Genomic DNA, 19413 nt, shown 5'->3' with positions numbered 1-19413 from the left:
CCCCACCTCCCCCAACCCACCAGCCTCCCCCATCTAAACCCAAACACCTTCTGCCAAAATATTCACTTGAAATTATAAAATATACATATATACACAGAAATCTTATAGTAATGCTCACTAATACCAAAAGTAAAATTTAAATGTCAAAAGAGTAACAGCTGGACAGATTTTGTGTAAAATGAGGTAAGTTTATAAGAACTATAATACAGAGGTAGCCAAATATGTTAAATTCAAAAAGGAAATTGCAGAATAAATTTTTTTACACAAAATTAACTGTATAGATACACAAAGATGAATTAGATAGATACAGAAAGATGTCTAGAATGACATATATTGTTAGAGTGATTACCTCTTGGGAGTTCTATAATTTATATAGTTCTATACTCTGAATTTCTTACAAATGCACACAATAAATTCGCGAGGAATTTACCGTATCAGAGCTGATTGTTCATTAAGAGAAACAGGGAAGAAGTACCTGACAAATAAGAGACGGGGAAAGAAAATTGCCACTGATTTCAGTACTAACTTTCTGACTGATCACACTGCCTATTCTTGCTAATGAATGGAAGGTTACAATTTTGTTTCACTTCCACTAAGGTAGCTGTGACAACATATAAGTAATGGAAATTTCACAGACCTAAAATACCAAAGGTATGTTTAGATTTTTGGTTTGGAGAATGATCTGGTCAATGGCAATCTGGCTGTGAAATGGTTTCTTTACACAGAAGTTCAAAGCTGTAGCTATAACATGATTAGCATTAGACAGAGGAGAGAACAACATATATATGCAGATACACTGAGAGAGAAAACACAAGAAAAACCTGGTCAATCTTCTTTTTCTATTGTGTTTTACTGAGAGCAAGTAAGTCACATTAAATAAGTTTACTTATCAAGTTTACCTTTATTCCTAGAATATAACCATACAGTCATAAACCATAGAAACAGTCATAAACCACAGAAACAGTCATACACAGTATGCCTTAAGGTTCTTAATTCACGTAGATGTATTAGCATCACAGCCTCAAAAAATGAGTATGGCTTAGACCAGTAACATGGAAATCTTATTTATTGATCTGTTAAAGGTCTTGTCTTGTTCTAATCTTGCACAACTGTGGTAAGAAGAGGTTAGGCAGAACTATTTAATCTTGAATATTTCTTTTCCCAGAATATACTAGACATTGACACACAGCATAAAGTCAATGAATTGTTCTCCAGAAAAAAAATCAGAATTGACAGAGTATGAGACACTGTAACCTATTTGCAAAGATAGTGACTGAACCATGAATGAAAAGACTTAGAATCTAGTCTGCCTCTGTTACCAACTAGCTACATGATATTAAGTAAAATATATGCAAGGAAGAGATAAGGCTACACTCTAACATCCTAACGATGACATAAACCTCATTCACTACCTCCCAGAAATTCAGGGCTCAACCAGCATTATTATTCTTAGGCTCTACTAGTATAAAAATAAGTCTCACTATTCAAAATTAATCTTAAATGGCCACAACATTACCAAAGTGGGTTTTTAATCTGGACAGACTCTATAATAAAGGAAACAGCAAGAAAATGGCAATAAAATGCCAAGATGAGAAAATATTTTTTGAAGACAAATCTTATCATTTGAGAAAAATCCATTAAACCAAAATAGATCTTACATCAAAATGGTTGTCTTGAAAATAAATTTGTATGGTCTACAATTTTATACTTTCTCAAAAGTTATTCCCTGGCCAGTTAAAATGGCAATCATGAACAATAAATGCAGTCTCAGCCCGTAAGAAAAATCCATACTTAAAAACTTTCCATCTGCCAATGAAAGAGGATGGGCTCCAGGTTTCTCGATCTTGAAGATTTCATTTATGAATCTTATCTGACAGTCATTTAATTTTCCTTCAGAACCCCTGTTTAAAAAAGGAAGAAAGGTTAACCTCTGCCAGCAAAATCTAAATCACACACAAATAGTAATTAAAAGTCAGTTTGGAAACTCGCTGAACACTTCCTATTTACAAATGGGGATTACAGCTATTCTAATCACTGAGTTATTGCTTCCAGCAGTAGGAAAAGTCCAATGATTAATATTTGAAGTTAAGTGTCACTTTTAATATCAGGAAAAAAAACTCAAGACTCAGATCATCTGGTGAGAAGATAGCTATCTTGTAAATTTAATTTAACTTAAAGACTAGGTAAAATGATACTCCCAATTAAAATGAAAGATTTAAACATATTTCCAATAAATATGGCAAGTTTCTGGGTAAATAGATGACCTCTTATTACAAAGAAAAGTCTTTCAAATACTAAGCCATATTTTTCATAGCCACGTTTATAGCTGTTTGCATATACTTCTTCAAAGTTTCTTGCTGTGACTGTGGATTTGTATAATTCTTTTAATTTATCAACTTTTGCTTTGTATTTTTGAAGATATATTATTGGGTACATACAGATTAAGGATCCTTAAATCTTATGAAATGTCTTTGTATCTCTAGTAATGCATTTTGTATCAAAAGTGTACCTTTGGTTTTTTTGATTACCATTTGCTTGGTGACTTTTTCAATCATTTCACCTTTTAAAACTTTTAATGTCAAATGCAGAAAATTTATAGATAAATGTATGGTTTAGCCAATTATAAGGTACACATCCTTGTAATCAGCCATGACAAGAGATAGGACTGTCAACTACCTCAGTAGTTCATGTCCTCCCTCCCAGTCACAACCTCTTCACTCCCTCCCATGAGTTATATTTACCTTAATTTTCTTCAATCTTCTCACCTGTCTGCCTAAGTATATGATATAGTTTTGTGTTTCAAAAACTAAATTCCCAATATTTTTCCTTATAATTTGTTGAAGAAGCCCCACCATTTGTCCTATAGAGTTTCCCATGGTCTCGATTTTGATACCTGCATTCCCAAAGTGTACTTTAGTTTTTTCTGTCATTTATATTTCCAGTAAATCAGTAGTTGGATCTGGAGTAAAGGCTGAAAACCCTTGGTTTGATGCCTGTTTTTAACAATAAAGTTTTACTGGAACACAACTATGCCTATTCGTTTATGTATTCTCCATGGCTGGTTTCACGCTATAACAGCAGAGTTGAATTGCGACAGACCATCTGGCGGCCAAAGGTTAAACTATTTACTATCTGTCCCTTTATAGAACAAAACTGCTGACTCTTGCTCTAAACGTTTACTCAAATCCAGGTTCATTTTTTGGGTAAAACTGTCTATAGGTCTATTTTCATCAGTAAGCACCTAATTATTTAGTTGTCTTTTCCTACAGCAGCCATAGATGCTCAATGCCTAGATTAATTCACTGGGAATTGGAAAATGTTGGTATTCTAGTTCTTTCATTCCTTTTTTACTTATTTGCTGGAATAATTCCGTAAAGAGAAACCTGAGCTCATCAATTACTTGGTGACTCAGTGGTATAGCTCATATAACAAATATAGATGAAATGCTTTCTTTAGCAGTTTAAAAAACATAGTTCTCAAACATTCTATGTAGTTGACTGATGAGTTTCTATGTAACTAGGAGTTCACGTATTTGAGGTGTTTCAATCCACGCTAGATATTTTCCTTATTGATGTTCAAATCGCCTCATCTTTGGCCAATGGGATATTCCAGCTGATTCTCAAATCTTTCTGACAAGAATTTAGCAATCTTTGTGGGCTTCCTTGTTATGTGCAAGACAAGATTTTTGTTCTCAGTTCATCTTGTACATTTTCTGCCCCCACCCGGTGTCTTTATTTTTTTAATAGATCTTTATTGGAGTGTAATTGCTTTACAATACTGTGTTAGTATTACAATACTGTATTAGTTTCAAAGTGAATCAGCCATATGCATACATATATCCCCATATCCCCTCCCTCCCACCCTCCCCATCCCACCTCTCTAGGTCATCGCAAAGCACCGAGCTGATTTCCCTGTGCTATGCTGCTGCTTTCCACTAGCTATCTATTTTACATTCGGTAGAGTATGTAGATGCTACTCTCAATTGGCCCCAGCTTCCGACCCCCGACCGCCCCGCCCCCCCAGCCTGTAGTCTTATCTCCAAGGAAGCCTAGTTTCTTTTAGGTGGAAATGGTTATTTTAAGACCACAATTTAGGCACTAGAAAAGCTTTCTAAAACTGGATTGATCACTATTTCTAGACCAAGCTACAAAATTTAGACATACACATTAATACACGTACAAGATACCTCATGAGTTCATGCAAACACTTTCTGTTCAAATTCAGGACTAAAGGATAAGTCTGCTTTTGACAAGGCAATTATTTCTCTTTCTCCTTTCCCCCACAATCAGAAAATCCTAGTTCTCAAAGACACCAGGGATGCCTAAATTAGAATGCTACAAGTACTTCTTTGCTTTACCCCACATTACATATGACATTTTCACCAGTTGTCATTATGACTACAGAAAATACTTTAAAATTTCTTTGTGTATTTCTGCCATGTCTTACAGTTATATCTACAGTGTCAGACCATAAAACCATTACATACTACACTTTCTCCTTTATGTACCTCCCTCTAGTCCCAGTTCTAGATGCAGAGATATTTTTAATGTTTATCACTACTCTATGTCAAATTGCCTACAGTCATCTTGATGGTCTGAAACTAGTTCTCTACAAGATTTCCTAAGAAGGGTTCATGAGAACAATTCCTCCCCTAGTTCTTACAAGTTAATGACAGCTTGTCTCCAGCCTTTATACTGAAGGCCAGTTTGGCTAGACTTAAAATTCTTGGCTTACCTTTTCTTGACTCATGGATGTCTTTCTGGGATGTTTTCCTTGTAAGGGTGTTATCCTGGTTCCTTATTTTTTCTTTTTCTTCTAATTTTGTATGGATTTCACATCAATGTTTTTCTTTTGCTTGTTTTTATAAAATTTTCTTGACCCTTTAGAGGGTATAACTTCAATTAGGTTTGCTAAATCACAGCCACAGAGCTCCACATAACTCAGTTTTGTTGTTGTTGCTTTTTGGAGAAGCATTCAAAACTACGGCAGCTAAAATCTAATCTGATAGAAAGCAGATCAGTAGTTTGAGGCCAAGGTTGAGGGTTGTAGTAGTAATTGTGACTCTGATGGAGCCCACAGGGACTTTTGGGGGGGGGTAATGAAAAGGTTCTATATCTTGATTACAGTGGTGGCTTTATATGGTACATATTGCTTTAAGTAAATTTTGCCTCAAAAATTAATTTAAAAAATGACGCTATAGAAACTTCCTTTTGGTATCTCCTGGCTCCATTCCCCTGCCCTATTTTTAACTGGACCCTTTTTTCCTTTGTCTTTACTGTTCCTGTCCTACTCAATTTGGACTGCATTCCTAGTAGTTTATTCTCAATATGGGACTTTGTCCTGGAATGGAACTTTAGCTGACTAATTTTGAGAGTTCATAGGGCTCTAATCTCTTCAGACCTTACTGCAAACTGCGTATACTCATCCAAACTGGGGTGCATACCCATTTCTGGCTTCAGCTGCTGTATTAGTTAACTATTATTACATAACAAGTCACCACAAAACTAGCAGTTTAAAACAAAAATTACCTCAGTTTCTGTGGATGAGCAATTTGGAAGCAGCTTAGCTGGGTAGTCCTGGCTCATGATCTTTCTTGAGGTTTCAGTCAAGCTGTTGACCAGACCTACAGTCTCATCTAAAGGCTCAACTCGGGGAAGACCAACGGGCTGTCTGAATTCTCACAACATAACAGCTGGCTTCCACCAGAGGAAGTGATCTGAGAGAGCCCAAAATGGAAGCTTCCATAACCCAATCTCAGAAGTGGTATACCATCACTTCTGCCATATTCTACTGGTCACAAAGAGCAACCCTAATAAAATGTGGGAGGGAACTATGTTGTTGAGTACCAGGAAGAAGGAATTATTGGGGGTCATCTTAAAAGATGGCCACCATAGCTGCTACTCTCAGGTGAGGTAGGTTGCTGAGGTAACTTACTATTTTGGAGTTCTTGGGTCAATCATATATCCTGTTACCCTCTTCTTCCTCTTGTAATAGTTACCAATACCGCACAGGTCTTGTAGCTTTCAGTTGTTTATCTCAGCAGCTATCTTGGTGTTTGTGGGAGATACCACATCACCCTAAATGTCTGTAGATACTGCCCTTAATTTTTGGATTAGATCTTTTCGTTCTATTTGTTTTTATAAGGATATCTAGGAAGATTAAAATCTATGCTGTTGCCCTCTTCCTAGAATCCCATCCATCCTTATATTTTCAACTTCTGTGATTTCATATTTAAGGAGATTTTCTTATAAGCAGCCTAAGAGTTTTGTTTTTATTTTAATCTAGTCTGTTGATCTTTGTCTTTATAATATTTAGTTCATATATAGTTAATATAATTGATGATATATTTGTTGCTACCATTTTACCATGTCTTCTATTTTATCTACCTTTTTGTCTTACTCTTCTTGATTGCCTTCTTTTGTATTATTCTATTTCCACTCTTAATTTGCTAATATTTTATTAATTTTTAGTGGTTCTTAGAGAATGCACCATGCAAACCTGAAAAATCAATTTGCTTTACGTTTTACTTTCAGTACTTTCCTGATCACGTCAGAATCTCAAAGCTTCATTTACTAATCCCATCTTTCACATGGTTATCATGATTTTATTCTACACATATTTTAATCTTATTTTTTCAGTAGTCTATTTGTACTCAAATAGTTACCCTTCCTCTGTTCATAATTATTTCCTATATTTCCTTATTTCTATCTGAGATCATCTTCCTTCTGCTTAAAGAACTCCCTTTAGTATTTCTTTTAGTGCAAGTCTGTTGGTTGGTATTCTCTCAGGTGTGGTCTGACGTCTTTATTTTGGTTTCATTTTTGTAGTATATTTTCATTAAAAATGTATTTCTAAGTTGAGAACTTTTAAAGTTAGTGTTTTCAGATGCCATTCCACTGTCTTCTAGCTTACACTACTCCTGGTTAAAACTCAGCCGTCTTCCCTTTGATTCTACCTTTAGTTTTCAGCAGCCTTATTGCAATATGCCACTGTTTTCTTTTTAATTATCCTGCTTAGGAACTACAAAACTTCAATCTTCGACTGACGTCTTTTATCAGTTTTGGAAAATTCTAGCTATTACATTTTCAAATAGTTTTCACCCTACTCTCTTTTGGGGAACTACAAAAAGATGTAAACACACCTCTTCACAAAGTCCCACATATGTAACAGTCTTTTCTGTATTATTTTCCATTATATTTTCAATGTTTTAGTTGGATATTTTTCATTGACTTGCCTTTGAGTTTATCCTATCTTCTGCTGTGTCTTATCTGCTGATAAACCAACCTAAGGAACTCTTAGTTGTAGAAACTGTATTTTTCACTTCTTATTCTCCATATGATTATTTTATAGATTCTAATTCTCAGTTGAAATTCTCTATCTTTTCAACTATTTTCTTAAGCATATTAATTATAATTACTTTAAAGTTCCTGCCTGATAATTTGATCAAGATCACTTATGACTCCATTTCTGTTATTGGTTTATCTTCTTCTGGTTTTTTATTATGTGGCCCTGTCTTTTGGTAGCACAGTATTTTTGATTCCATGGTAGATAGTATATTTAAAACATTAGAGGTGGGCTTCCCTGATGGCACACTGGTTAAGAATCCACCTGCCAATGCAGGGGACATGGGTTCGAGCCCCGGTCTGGGAAGATCCCACATGCAACGGAGCAACTAAGCCCGTGTGCCACAACTACTGAGGCTGCGCTCTAGAGCCCGTGAGCCACAACTACTGAGCCCGTGTGCCACAATTACTGAGGCTGCGCTCTAGAGCCCATGCTCCACAACAAGAGAAGCCACCACAATGAGAAGCCCGCGCACCACAACGAAGAGTAGCTCCCGCTCTCCGCAACTAGAGAAAGCCCGGGCACAGCAACGAAGACCCAATGCAGCCAAAAATAAAAGAATAAAATAAATAAATTTAAAAAAAGAAAGAAAAGCGTTAAAAAAAAACACATTAGAGGCTTCAGACATTATCTTACCATTAAGAAGGTCCAATCTTCCTTCTGCTGGAGAGATACTACAGTGGTTTAACATTTTAATTAGCAACTCTGCTGAGGCAAGGCTGGTTTTTCAGCTTTGGTAAGGTTTAGTCTATCTGTCTGCCTTAACCATCTACAGTTTTCAACTAAGAGCCTGTTGTATATTCTGTGGGTCCACTCCACCAGGGATCCCCAAATTCATGTTTGCCTTCTAAGACTGCTAAAAACTCCACTTTGTTTTTTACTTATGTTTTTAGTCTCCTGCCTAGGAAAACCCAGTATTTGGCAAAAGTCCTAAGAGAGCACAGGTCATATGCTTGAGGCATCCCACATATCTGCCAACAGCTCTGATTTCTTGTCCCTACACTGCCGCCAGTTGTTCAGTGAGGTTTGCCCTGTATCCATAATTAGCATAGTCCCCAGGGTAAAAAGCAACTACAAAAGCTAACTGTCAGGCTTCGCTGGTGGCGCAGCAGTTAAGAATCCGCCTGCCAATGCAGGAGACAGGGGTTTGAGCCCTGGTCCGGCAAGATCCCACATGCTGTGGAGCAACTAAGCCCGTGCGTCACAACCACTGAGCCTGTGCTCTAGAGTCCGCATGCCACAACTACTGAAGCCCACACGCCACATCTACTGCAGGCCGAGCACCAAAAGCCTGCGGCTCTGCAACGAGAGAGGCTACCGCAATGAGAAGTCTGCGCACTGCAACGAAGAGTGGCCCCTGCTCGCTGCAGCTAGAGAAGGCCCGCGCTCAGCAATGAAGACCCAATGCAGCCATAAATAAATAGATAGATAAATAAATAAAATAAATTAAAAAAAAAAAAGCTAACTGCTTCCTAAGGTTCTTCCCTTTCCAGAGTCATACCCCTGGTAGTTCTCCTTACTTCTCTGCTGCCTTTCAGATGACAACTGTACTTGATCTGGCTATTCTAGTTGTTCTAGGCAAGAATGCTGATCTGCAGCCAGCTATTCCACCCCACCTGGAAAGAGAAACCTTCTATGGGCTTCAATAAAGTCACAAAATCGGACAGCTTAAAACTAAAATCACTTTTCCAGTCATTTATCATTTTAAGTTGAAGACTTACTACATCCATTTCCTCTTGACTAAACTAATGAAGGCATACATCACAACCAAAACAGGTAGTCAATTCATTCCTTCAGGAAACACCCTATTTCACTGAAATCTAATAAACAATTGTAAAAATACACTATTTTATATACTACCAAAAAAGAAACTGGCCTGCAATGGGTCAGTATAAGAAGAACCCTCAAATAAAGTTGGGACACCAAATGAAAGCTAACAACTATAAGATATATTATTTTATGAAACCTCAAGCAAGAAAAAAGCCTGAGATGAGCAGTCTAAGAAGGACCCTCAAAGCTAGGACAACAAATGGCTTCTCTCATGTTAAAGAAAAATGGCAAATAAACCACCCTGCAGATACAGAAAATAAAGATGACTGTGTTTCAATATTACCCCTGGGTATAAGGAGAAAAAGTATCCCCTGAGAGTTGAACCACAGGCATACCTTGTGGTCTGCAGATATGAATTCATACTACCTGTGTGGTTTAAAAAAGCTCAAGCAGGAAATTTAACTTCAAGTTAGATGGCACTCCAAGGTGACTAGCAGAAGTAAGCTCAAATATCTGAAAGAACCCAACTTTAGTCAGTCCAATAGCAATTTTAAGATACATCATAATTTCAGATGTTAAAATATGGAAAACCGTTAATTTCAGATTCTATGAAGTATTGTATTTACTGAACATTTATTTTAACTAGTGCTTAGAACAGGGCCTGACACACAGGAGCGAACAACAACAACAAAAAAATCAAAGCATTAACATTCCAGTGGTATGCTTGGCAGAATAATAGGCCCCAAAGACATGTATGTCCTAAGCCCAGGAACCTGTGAATATGTTACCTTATATGGCAAAAGGGACTTTGTTAATGACCTTTAAATAGGATTATCTAGATAGGCCCAATGTAATCACAGGGGCCTTGAAAAGTAGAAAAGGGAAGAAGAAAGAGCCTGATGAAGATGTGACTACAAATGAACAGTCAAAGATACAATTTTGTTGGCTTTAAACATGGAGAAGTGGGCCGCGGGCCACAGGCCAAGGAATTGGGAGGCCCCTAAAATCTGAAAAAGGCAAGGAAGTCAATTTTCCTTCAGTCTCCAAAAAGGAACACATCCCTGCCGACACTGCTTTTAGCCCAGTGAAACTCATAAGATTTCTGACCTACAGAAGTGTAAAATAGTAAGTTCTATTATTTAAGCCACTAAGCCTGTGGTAATTTGTTATAGCAATAACAAGAAACTAATACAAGTAGGGCAAGAGAAAATAATAAATGTCAGGTGATAATCAGTATCATAAAGAAAAATAAGTTAGACTACGGGAGAATTCAATCATATACACACACACCTATGCCTGGTATCTGTCTGTCTGTATTGTTTTACATAGCGTGATCAAGAAAGTTGTCTTTCGAAGTGATATTTGAATAAAGAAATAAAACAAAAGACAAAGTAAGCCAAATGAATATCTGTGTGGAGCAGACCAGTCAGAGGAAACAGCATGTACAAAAGCTCTGAAACAGGAGCGTGTTTACATGATTAAGCAACACAAGGAGGCCAATATGGTTGGAATACAGTGAGCTTTGATTTATAACTTGATATGGACATCAAGTTCATAGTCTGTAAGAATGGTACATTCAATAATCAGATCACTAGAGATGGCATGATAAACAACTATGGATACAATTTAGTAAATAAAACCCTAAAAAATGACACAAAATACACTAAGTACATCCATAGTTTTAGTAAGGTTAAAATTTTTTTTTTGCTATAGGATTCAAATTCTACTTAGGAATATCTAATCTAGTATAATTTCATACAGTATTAAATATACAAGAGTAAGTGACCAAAGTTTTGAAAAACTGATTTAAACCCTAGACTTCTGTTTTGAATTTTCTTCAAAGCTAAAATAGAAACAGAAAATGGCAAGCTAAAAATAGAATTTTGTTAACTAGAATTAGTTTAAGCATATTCACTTTTTGGTACTCACAAATTAAAAATTAGATACAAGCATGAACTTTAACTCCAAGTTCCCTTATCAAATCTCCAAGGCAGATTACAAATCATGTCCTCTGTTTCTTCCTTTGTACCTTCAATACAATAGAGAGGATCAAAGCCGAACGTTAGTTTTTTTGTAAATGTCTAGTATACGCCATGATCAAGTGGGATTTATCCCAAGGATGCAAGGATTTTTCAGTATCTGCAAATCAATCAATGTGATACACCACATCAACAAATTGAATAAAAACCATATGATCATCTCAACAGATGCAGAAAAAGCTTTTGACAAAGTCCAACACACATTTATGATAAAAACTCTCCAGAAAGTGGGCATAGAGGGAATATACCTCAACACAATAAAGCCCATTTATGACAAACCTACAGCTAACATAGTACTCGGTGAAAAGCTGAAAGCATTTCCTCTAAGATCAGGAATGAGACAAGGATGTCCACTTTCACCACTTTTATTCAACATAGTTCTGGAAGTCCTAGCCACGACAATCAGAAAATAAAAGAAAATAAAAGGAATCCAAATTGGAAAAGAAGTAAAACTGTCACTGTCTGCAGATGACATGATACCATACACAGACAATCCTAAAGGTGCTACCAGAAAATGACTAGAGCTAATCAATGAATTTGGTAAAGTTGCAGGCTACAAAGTTAATATACAGACGTCTGTTGCATTTCTATACACTAACAACAAAAGATCAGAAAGAGAAATTCAAGAAACTATCCCATTTACCATCGCATCAAAAAGAATAAAATACCTAGGAATAAACCTATCTAAGGAGGCAAAAGACCTGTACTCCGAAAACTGTACGATGCTGATGAAAGAAATAGAAGATGACAAACAGATGGAGAGATATATCATGTTCTTGGATTGGAAGAATCAATATTGTCAAAATGACTATACTACCCAAGGCAATCTACAGATTCAATGCAATCTCTATCAAATTACCAATGGCATTTCCACAGAACTAGAACAAAAAAAATTTTAAATTTGTATGGAGATACAAAAAACCCCGAATAGCCAAAGCAATCTTGAGAAAGAAAAATGGAGCTGGAGGAATCAGGCTCCCTGACTTCAGACTATACTGCAAAGCTATAGTCAACAAAACAGTAATGGTATTGGCACAAAAACAGAAATATAGAACAATGGAACAGGATAGAAAGCCCAGAAACAAACCCATGCACCTACGGTCAATTAATCTATGACACAGGGGGCAAGAACATACAATGGAGAAAAGACAGTCTCTTCAGTAAATGGTGCTGGGAAAACTGGTCAGCTGCATGTAAAAACATGAAATTAGAACATTCTTTAACACCATACACAAAAATAAATGCAAAATGGATTAAAGACCTAAGTGTAAGACCAGATACTATAAAACTCGAGGAAAACATAGGCAGAACACTCTTTGTCATAAATTGCAGCAAGATCTTTTTTAATCTGTCTCCTAGAGTAATGGAAATAAAAGCAAAAATAAACAAATGGGACCTAACTAAACTCAAAAGCTTTTGCATAGCCAAGAAACCATAAACAAAATGAAAAGACAACTCCCAGAATGGGAGAAAATATTTGCAAATAATTTGACGGCCAAGGGATTACTCTACAAAATTTACAAACAGCTCATGCAGCTCAATATCAAAAAACAAACAACCCAATCAAAAAATGGGCAGAGGAACTGAACAGACATTTCTCCAAAGACATACAGATGGCCAAGAGGCACATGAAAAGATGCTCAATATTGCTACTTATTAGAGAAATGCAAATCAAAACTATAATGAGGTATCACCTCATACCAGTCAGAATGGCCAACATCAAAAACTTTACAAACAATAAATGCTGGAGAGGGTGTGGAGCACCCTACACTGCTGGCGGGAATGTAAATTGGTACAGCCACTATGGAGAACAGTATGGAGGTTCCTTAAAAAACTGAAAATAGAGCTACCATATGATCCAGCAATCCCACTCCTGGACACATATCTGGAGAAAACCATGGTCCAAAAGGATACATGCACCCCAATGTTCATTACAGTGCTGTTTACAATAGCCAAAACATGGAAGCAATCTAAATGTCCATTGACAGAGGAGTGGATAAAGAAGATGTGGTACATATATACAATGGAATATTACTCAGCCATTAAAAAGAATGAAATAATGCCATTTGCAGTAACATGGATGGACCTGGAGATTATCATACTAAGTGAAGTATAACACAAATATCAAATGATATCACTTATATGTGGAATCTAAAAAAAAATGATACAAATGAACTTATTTACAAAACAGAAATAGACTCACAGACTTAGAGAATGAACTTCCCAGGGGGGAAGGGTGGAGGGAGGGATAGATTGGGAGTTTGGGATTGACATGTACATGCTGCTATATTTAAAACAGATAACCAGCAAGGACCTACTATATAGCACAGGGCACTCTGCTCAATAATCTGCAATAACCTAAATGGGAAAAGAATTTGAAAGAGAATAGATACTTGTATATGTATAACTGAATCACTTTGCTGTACACCTGAAACTAACACAACGTTGTTAATCAAAAAGAATTTGTTAACTAGAATTAGACAGTTTAAGCATATTCACTTTTTGCTACTCACAAACTAAAAATTAGGAACAAGCATGAACTTTAACTCCCAGTTCCCTTATCAAATCTCGGAGGCAGATTAAAAATCATGTCCTCTATTTGCTTCTTCCATTGCACTTTCAATACAATAGAGAGTATCAAAGATGAAGGTTAGTTCTTTGTAAATGTATAGTAAAATTGATAAACCTTTGGTGAGATTAAATCACAAACTAAACTCAGGAATGAAAAAGGGAACAACATTAACAAAGACTATACAGGTTAAAGATGAGGCTATCCAAACTTATGACAATAAACTAAAATTAAAATAGGTTCCTAGAAAATTAAATCCTATTTCAAGAATAGAAAATCTGAATAGTTCTATAATCATTACAGAAATCAAAAAACCTTCTCACAAAGAAAACTCAGCCCCAAAGGACTTTACTGAGAAGTTTTAACATTCAGGCAAAGGACACAAAACTCTACCATAAAATAGAAAAATATTACAGCACACGATAATTTTATAAAACCAACGTAATTTGGAAAGGATAGCTAAGATAGGAAAGTTAATACACAAATTTCACTCATTAACCTAAATGCAAAAATCCTATACAAAATATTGTCAAACCAAATCCAGGAAAGCATACCTACAAAATACCCGTCAAACATTATAATTATTGGTAAAACTTTCAAAGAGATATCAGGAGAAAAAAAAGATGCCTGCTCTCACCACCTCCTTTCAGCAATGTACTAACAGGCAACTGGTGAATGAAGACAAAAGTTACCAATCAAAGGAAAACTACAACACAAAAATGTCATAATTCACAGATTACAATTATAAAAATCCTGAAACAATCTACATGTGAATTAAAATTATTAACTCTAGTAAGGCTGATGGATCCAAAATCAAAGGTTACTTATATACCAGTAACAAAGAGAAAAATGAAATTTAAAAAGGATTTATAATAACAAGTGGTATCTGAGGTTAAATAAGGATAACAGACACATAAGATCAGACCTCTGGAGAGAATTATATCAGGCTGAACCATATAATGGCCAACATTCAAATATTTTGAATCTATAAAAACATTTCATATGGTTCCACCTAATAAAAACATGACAAAATCATAATAAAGACCTAAGTAAATGGAGAGAAATCACACCCATGGATTACATTTAATGGAGTACCTATCAAATTCCCAATGGTTTTTATGTAGAAATTACCAAAATGACTGGAAAACGCGAATGAAATTACACAGAGCTAAGAACAGAGAAGAACTATTGAAGCACAAGGTAGAAGACCTGCTCTGTCATATTATGAAAGCATGGAACTTATATAAGGACACTCAAAACAGACCAATGATACAGAATAGAGACCAGATGGATGCATCAAATATAAAGATATGTGGGGCTTCCCTGGAGGCACAGTGGTTGAGAGTCCACCTGCCGATGCAGGGGACAAGGGTTTGTGCCCCGGTCTGGGAAGTTCCCACATGCCGCGGAGCGGCTGGGCCCGTGAGCCATGGCTGCTGGGCCTGCGCGTCCGGAGCCTGTGCTCCGCAATGGGAGAGGCCACAATAGTGAGAGGTCCGCATACCACACACACACACACACACACACACACAAAAAGATATGTGATGAGGTGATATTGAAGATCAATGAGGGGAAAATGGGTTTTTCAATAAATGATACCAGGAAAAATGATTATTCATATGTATTAAGTCTAACCCTTACCTCACACTGTACAAAAAGACCTACTTCAAGTGGATTAAAGATCTAAAACAGGTAAATATTAAGCTTTTATAAGGTAATAATGGAGAATATTTTTATGTTTTCTGAGTAAAGTTTCTCCCCTCCACCCCACTCTGTTTTATTGAGATATAATTGACATACCATTGTATAAGTTCAAGGTATACAACATAATGATTTGATATGTGTATATATTGACAATGATTACCACAAAAAGTTTAGTTAACATCCATCACCTCACATTTACAGTATTTTTTCCCTTGTGATGAAAACTTTAAAGATCTACTCTCTAAGCAGCTTTCAAATATACAGTACAGTATTGTTAACTATAGTTGCCATGCTGTATATTACATCCCTTGAACTTATATATCATATAACTGGAAGTTTGTACCTTTTGACCACCCTCACCTATCCCCAACCCTGACCAACCCCCAGTAGGTTTCTTAAAGCAAGACACAAAAAGTATAAGCATTAGGGAAAATTTTTGAGAAATTCAACCCCTTAAAATTACGACTACTACTCAAACATAGGGAAAAAAGATAAGCCACAGAATTGGAGTAAACATTTTCTCCACATGTAACTGAAATGGTCAAGTCTCTACTCTACTTTAGGAGTTCTCTAGAACTCCTAAAAATCAATGAGACAGACTACCTAATTAGCTACAACAACACACACCAATATTTGAAACAGGATCCTTACAAGATATATCCAAATTGCCAATAAACATAATGGTTCTCAATCTCATTAATAGTCAGGGAAATGTAAATCAAAGCCACAATGGAATACTATTATATACCCACCTGACTAGCAAAAACTCAAGCCTGACAAAAGTAAGTGTGGTTAAGAATGCAGAGCAATGGGAACTCTCATACTACTGTGGAAGTGCAATCTGGTACAACCACTTAAATATTTGGTCCTATCTATTAAAGTTAAAGATGCACAACTTCTACAAGCCAGCAATTCTACTTCTAGACAAGACACATCCTACAGAAACTAACGCACATAAGCACCAGGAGAGAGGTATAATGTCATGGCAGCACTGCTTGTAACAGCCCCAAACTATCAACAGCAGAATATATTTATACTTTCCCTCTGGTTATTTATCCATTCTTTCCAGTGAAGGGAAAAGATTTCTAACAATGAAAAAAAATTCCCATCCACAAGCCACAGTGACTCCTTTTTGACTCTTGTATCCCTAACATGTCTAGTAAAAACCTAAATGACAGCAAACATAATCCTTTATAGGACAGTGTGTTTTACTTTGGGATAGCCATCATATAATCGTTTTCTCATGAGCCAATATTTGCCTATCGATTATTTCCACTCAATCTTAGTTCTAGTCCCTAAAGCCAGAATGCTCCATTCTAACTGTATCTCATAATTACTCAGGAAAACATGTTTTAAATAGCAAGCTTTTTTAGCTCAATGTTATGAGTACTGTTATCTCTTCCCATTGTGTAAACATGCTTCTTTCCACTTCCTACACTCAAGAACATTATAAGAGTCCCTAGATAACTAATTTATGTAGATGCTTTCTCCTTTCCTTCATGATATGTATCCATATCAGAATTTCAAGTTGCTTAGAACTCTGTTAATTGTTACGTCCTTAGCCTGGCAATAGAATCACACTTGTGTTTGTACAGATTTCTGAAACTGTTTTCTAAAAGATAAGCTCACAATATTCTTTTTCTTTATCTTAGGAGTCAGCAAACTTTTCCCATGAAGGGTCAGGGAGTAAGTAGTTCAAGATTCTGTAAGCCTCATGTGCAACCACTCAACAATGCTGTTGAGCACACACACAAAAAACCAGCCATGGCCAATACATAAATGGGGATCACTGTGTTCCAACAAAACTTTATTTTCATAAAACAGGTAGCCAGTGGGACATAGTTTACCAACCCCTGCTTTATATTATTAATCATAAGCAGATGCTTGATCTTAGATTTGTCACCTCCATGTTATAACAGATATGATAATATGTCCATTATATATATAATACATAATATATATAATCAGTTAACCAGAACTTGACAAGAATGTTAGTTTGGCTGCTTCCCTTAAGTAAAAGAAAACTGTCAGGGTCTTTCTAGTATCCCCAATGCTCAACACAACAAATGTACTTCTAATAATTCATTCTAAAGAAAAGAAATGCACAAAAACATATACACAAAGTTGCTTACTTAAACATTGTAATAAGAACTGGAAATACTTTTAACAGGCTTTTTAAAAAAGTAAATTAGTGACTATTTATCCAATACACTTCATTCAGAAGAACTGAACACAAAACGATGTTTACTATTTCCCCAAGTGTAAAAAGGTAGCTTTGAAACAATGCATAGTACTTTATCACCTGAAGGAAACATCTAAAAGTATTTCTTAAAGAATTAACAATGGAAATATCTGAGTAATGTGAAATCTTGGGTGACATTTTACATTTTGAATTGTCTTCATTAAGCTTGTTTTAAGTTCTTAAATTACTATAAAAGAAAATTTTTGCTACCTTGCAAGTCCAGCAGACAGCTGCCTAGGTAGACATTCACTGGTGTTGTATCAACATAGATCCTCATAGCAACCATAGCTATTGAAATGCTTTTGTATATTATTGGTTTAACCTAGGAGAATCCTGTGGGGTAGGCAAGAATTTCTCTAATAAGATATTCAATTATTTCCAAGGTGCTTTCAAATAATACCTCCAGCCTTAAAGTAGCAATGGAGATTTAAGGGCCATTCTTAATAAAAAATTCTCAAGAATTTATTAAGTTTTCTTCTATGGAAATTTCCATCTTTCATAGATTCCATCTTTTTTTTTTCTTTTTACTAAAGAACGTGTGCTTAATACCTAAAAATTACACTCAATTCAGTAATTAAATAGCATCAGTGAAGAGAATCTTACCCCAAGAAAACAGTCACACGAAGTTCCTTTTTGGTCCTTGAGATCGTCTTCAGTGTGGTAATTTCTGCATCAAACCAAAATCCTCTATTACTAGGACTTTCTACATTGTAATTAACCATGACCACATCACCGACATTTAGTTCATTCCATTTCAAAGTGGTTCTAGCTCGTGGTCGAAGATCCTTGACATTTATTTCTACAGTACCACTTTCCGGATATCTGAGAATAGAGAAAAAAGAATCACAGAACACTGCTTATGATTATCACCAAGGAAGACTAAAATTACATGCAACATGTATAAAAACCTAATCATATTATTCTTAATGGCACTTAAAGTAAATGATATTTATTCCTGATTTTAACTGCCAGAATAAACGAGTCTTGCTAAAATCTTAGTAAGTCATTCTTTGCTAGCTTAGGGATGGTGGTGGTGATAGGGAATAAAGAGTAGGGTAAGTAAAAAACCCAAGTTCTTCTTTTCCACATTTTCTTAACCCATGTTTAAAAATTGCTTTAATAAGACTAGATGCTGACCTCCTCCTGAACTTGGAACCAGTTCATCAAGTTCTGCAATTTGCTTTACGCATAATAAGAACATAAACCTAGTACATTTTCAATGGCCTCCATTTTTCCAGAAAGAGAAAGATAAGATTTCAGTTCTTACATGTAGCTAGCTGCCTAGTAATGGCAAAATGAAAAAACAAGAGCAAAAAATCCTGGAATTTTGTATGTATCAGAAAGTAGAACCATGTGAAAGAAATCTAGCAGAATCTTGATCTTACTTGAATTTCTAAATGTAAACTTAACAAACCTAAACCTGACCCAAACTTAAAGGTTTACAAGGTTCCTCACTTTTTGGCCTAACATCTGGTATCCATAGGCCCAAAACAGCAATGTAACAGTCCACAATGGTTTCTATAAAATTAAGATCTGTTGACTTTATGTATTGCTTGCTAAAAGAAATGAGTAATATCTGGTTCCTGCTCTTGGAAAACTCAATCTACTGGGAAAGGCCAAACTACTATAGCAGTGGTTCTCAAACCGGTGGTTCCATCTGTGAACATGCTATAAATGCAGACTCTTAGGCTCCACTTCTGATCTGACTCAGAAACGCCGGGAGTGAGGCCCAGTGATCTATTTTC

General features: G+C 35.9%; 1 protein-coding gene across 1 annotated transcript in view; it reads right to left on the bottom strand.

Annotated features, from left to right (window-relative positions):
- UHRF2 (ubiquitin like with PHD and ring finger domains 2) overlaps nucleotides 1-19413 on the bottom strand; it is a 74199-nt gene that overhangs the window by 22314 nt on the left and 32472 nt on the right. The window contains exons 4-5 of the mRNA XM_060153206.1: nucleotides 18272-18490; nucleotides 1709-1901 (exon numbers count right to left, since the gene is read on the bottom strand). Of these exons, the coding sequence (XP_060009189.1) occupies nucleotides 1709-1901; nucleotides 18272-18490 (412 nt within the window). The remainder of the gene's footprint in view (nucleotides 1-1708; nucleotides 1902-18271; nucleotides 18491-19413) is intronic.

This window comes from Lagenorhynchus albirostris, chromosome 7, assembly GCF_949774975.1.
Source record: "Lagenorhynchus albirostris chromosome 7, mLagAlb1.1, whole genome shotgun sequence".
Lineage (NCBI taxonomy): Eukaryota > Metazoa > Chordata > Mammalia > Artiodactyla > Delphinidae > Lagenorhynchus > Lagenorhynchus albirostris.
This window is presented reverse-complemented; position numbering and strand designations above follow the sequence as displayed.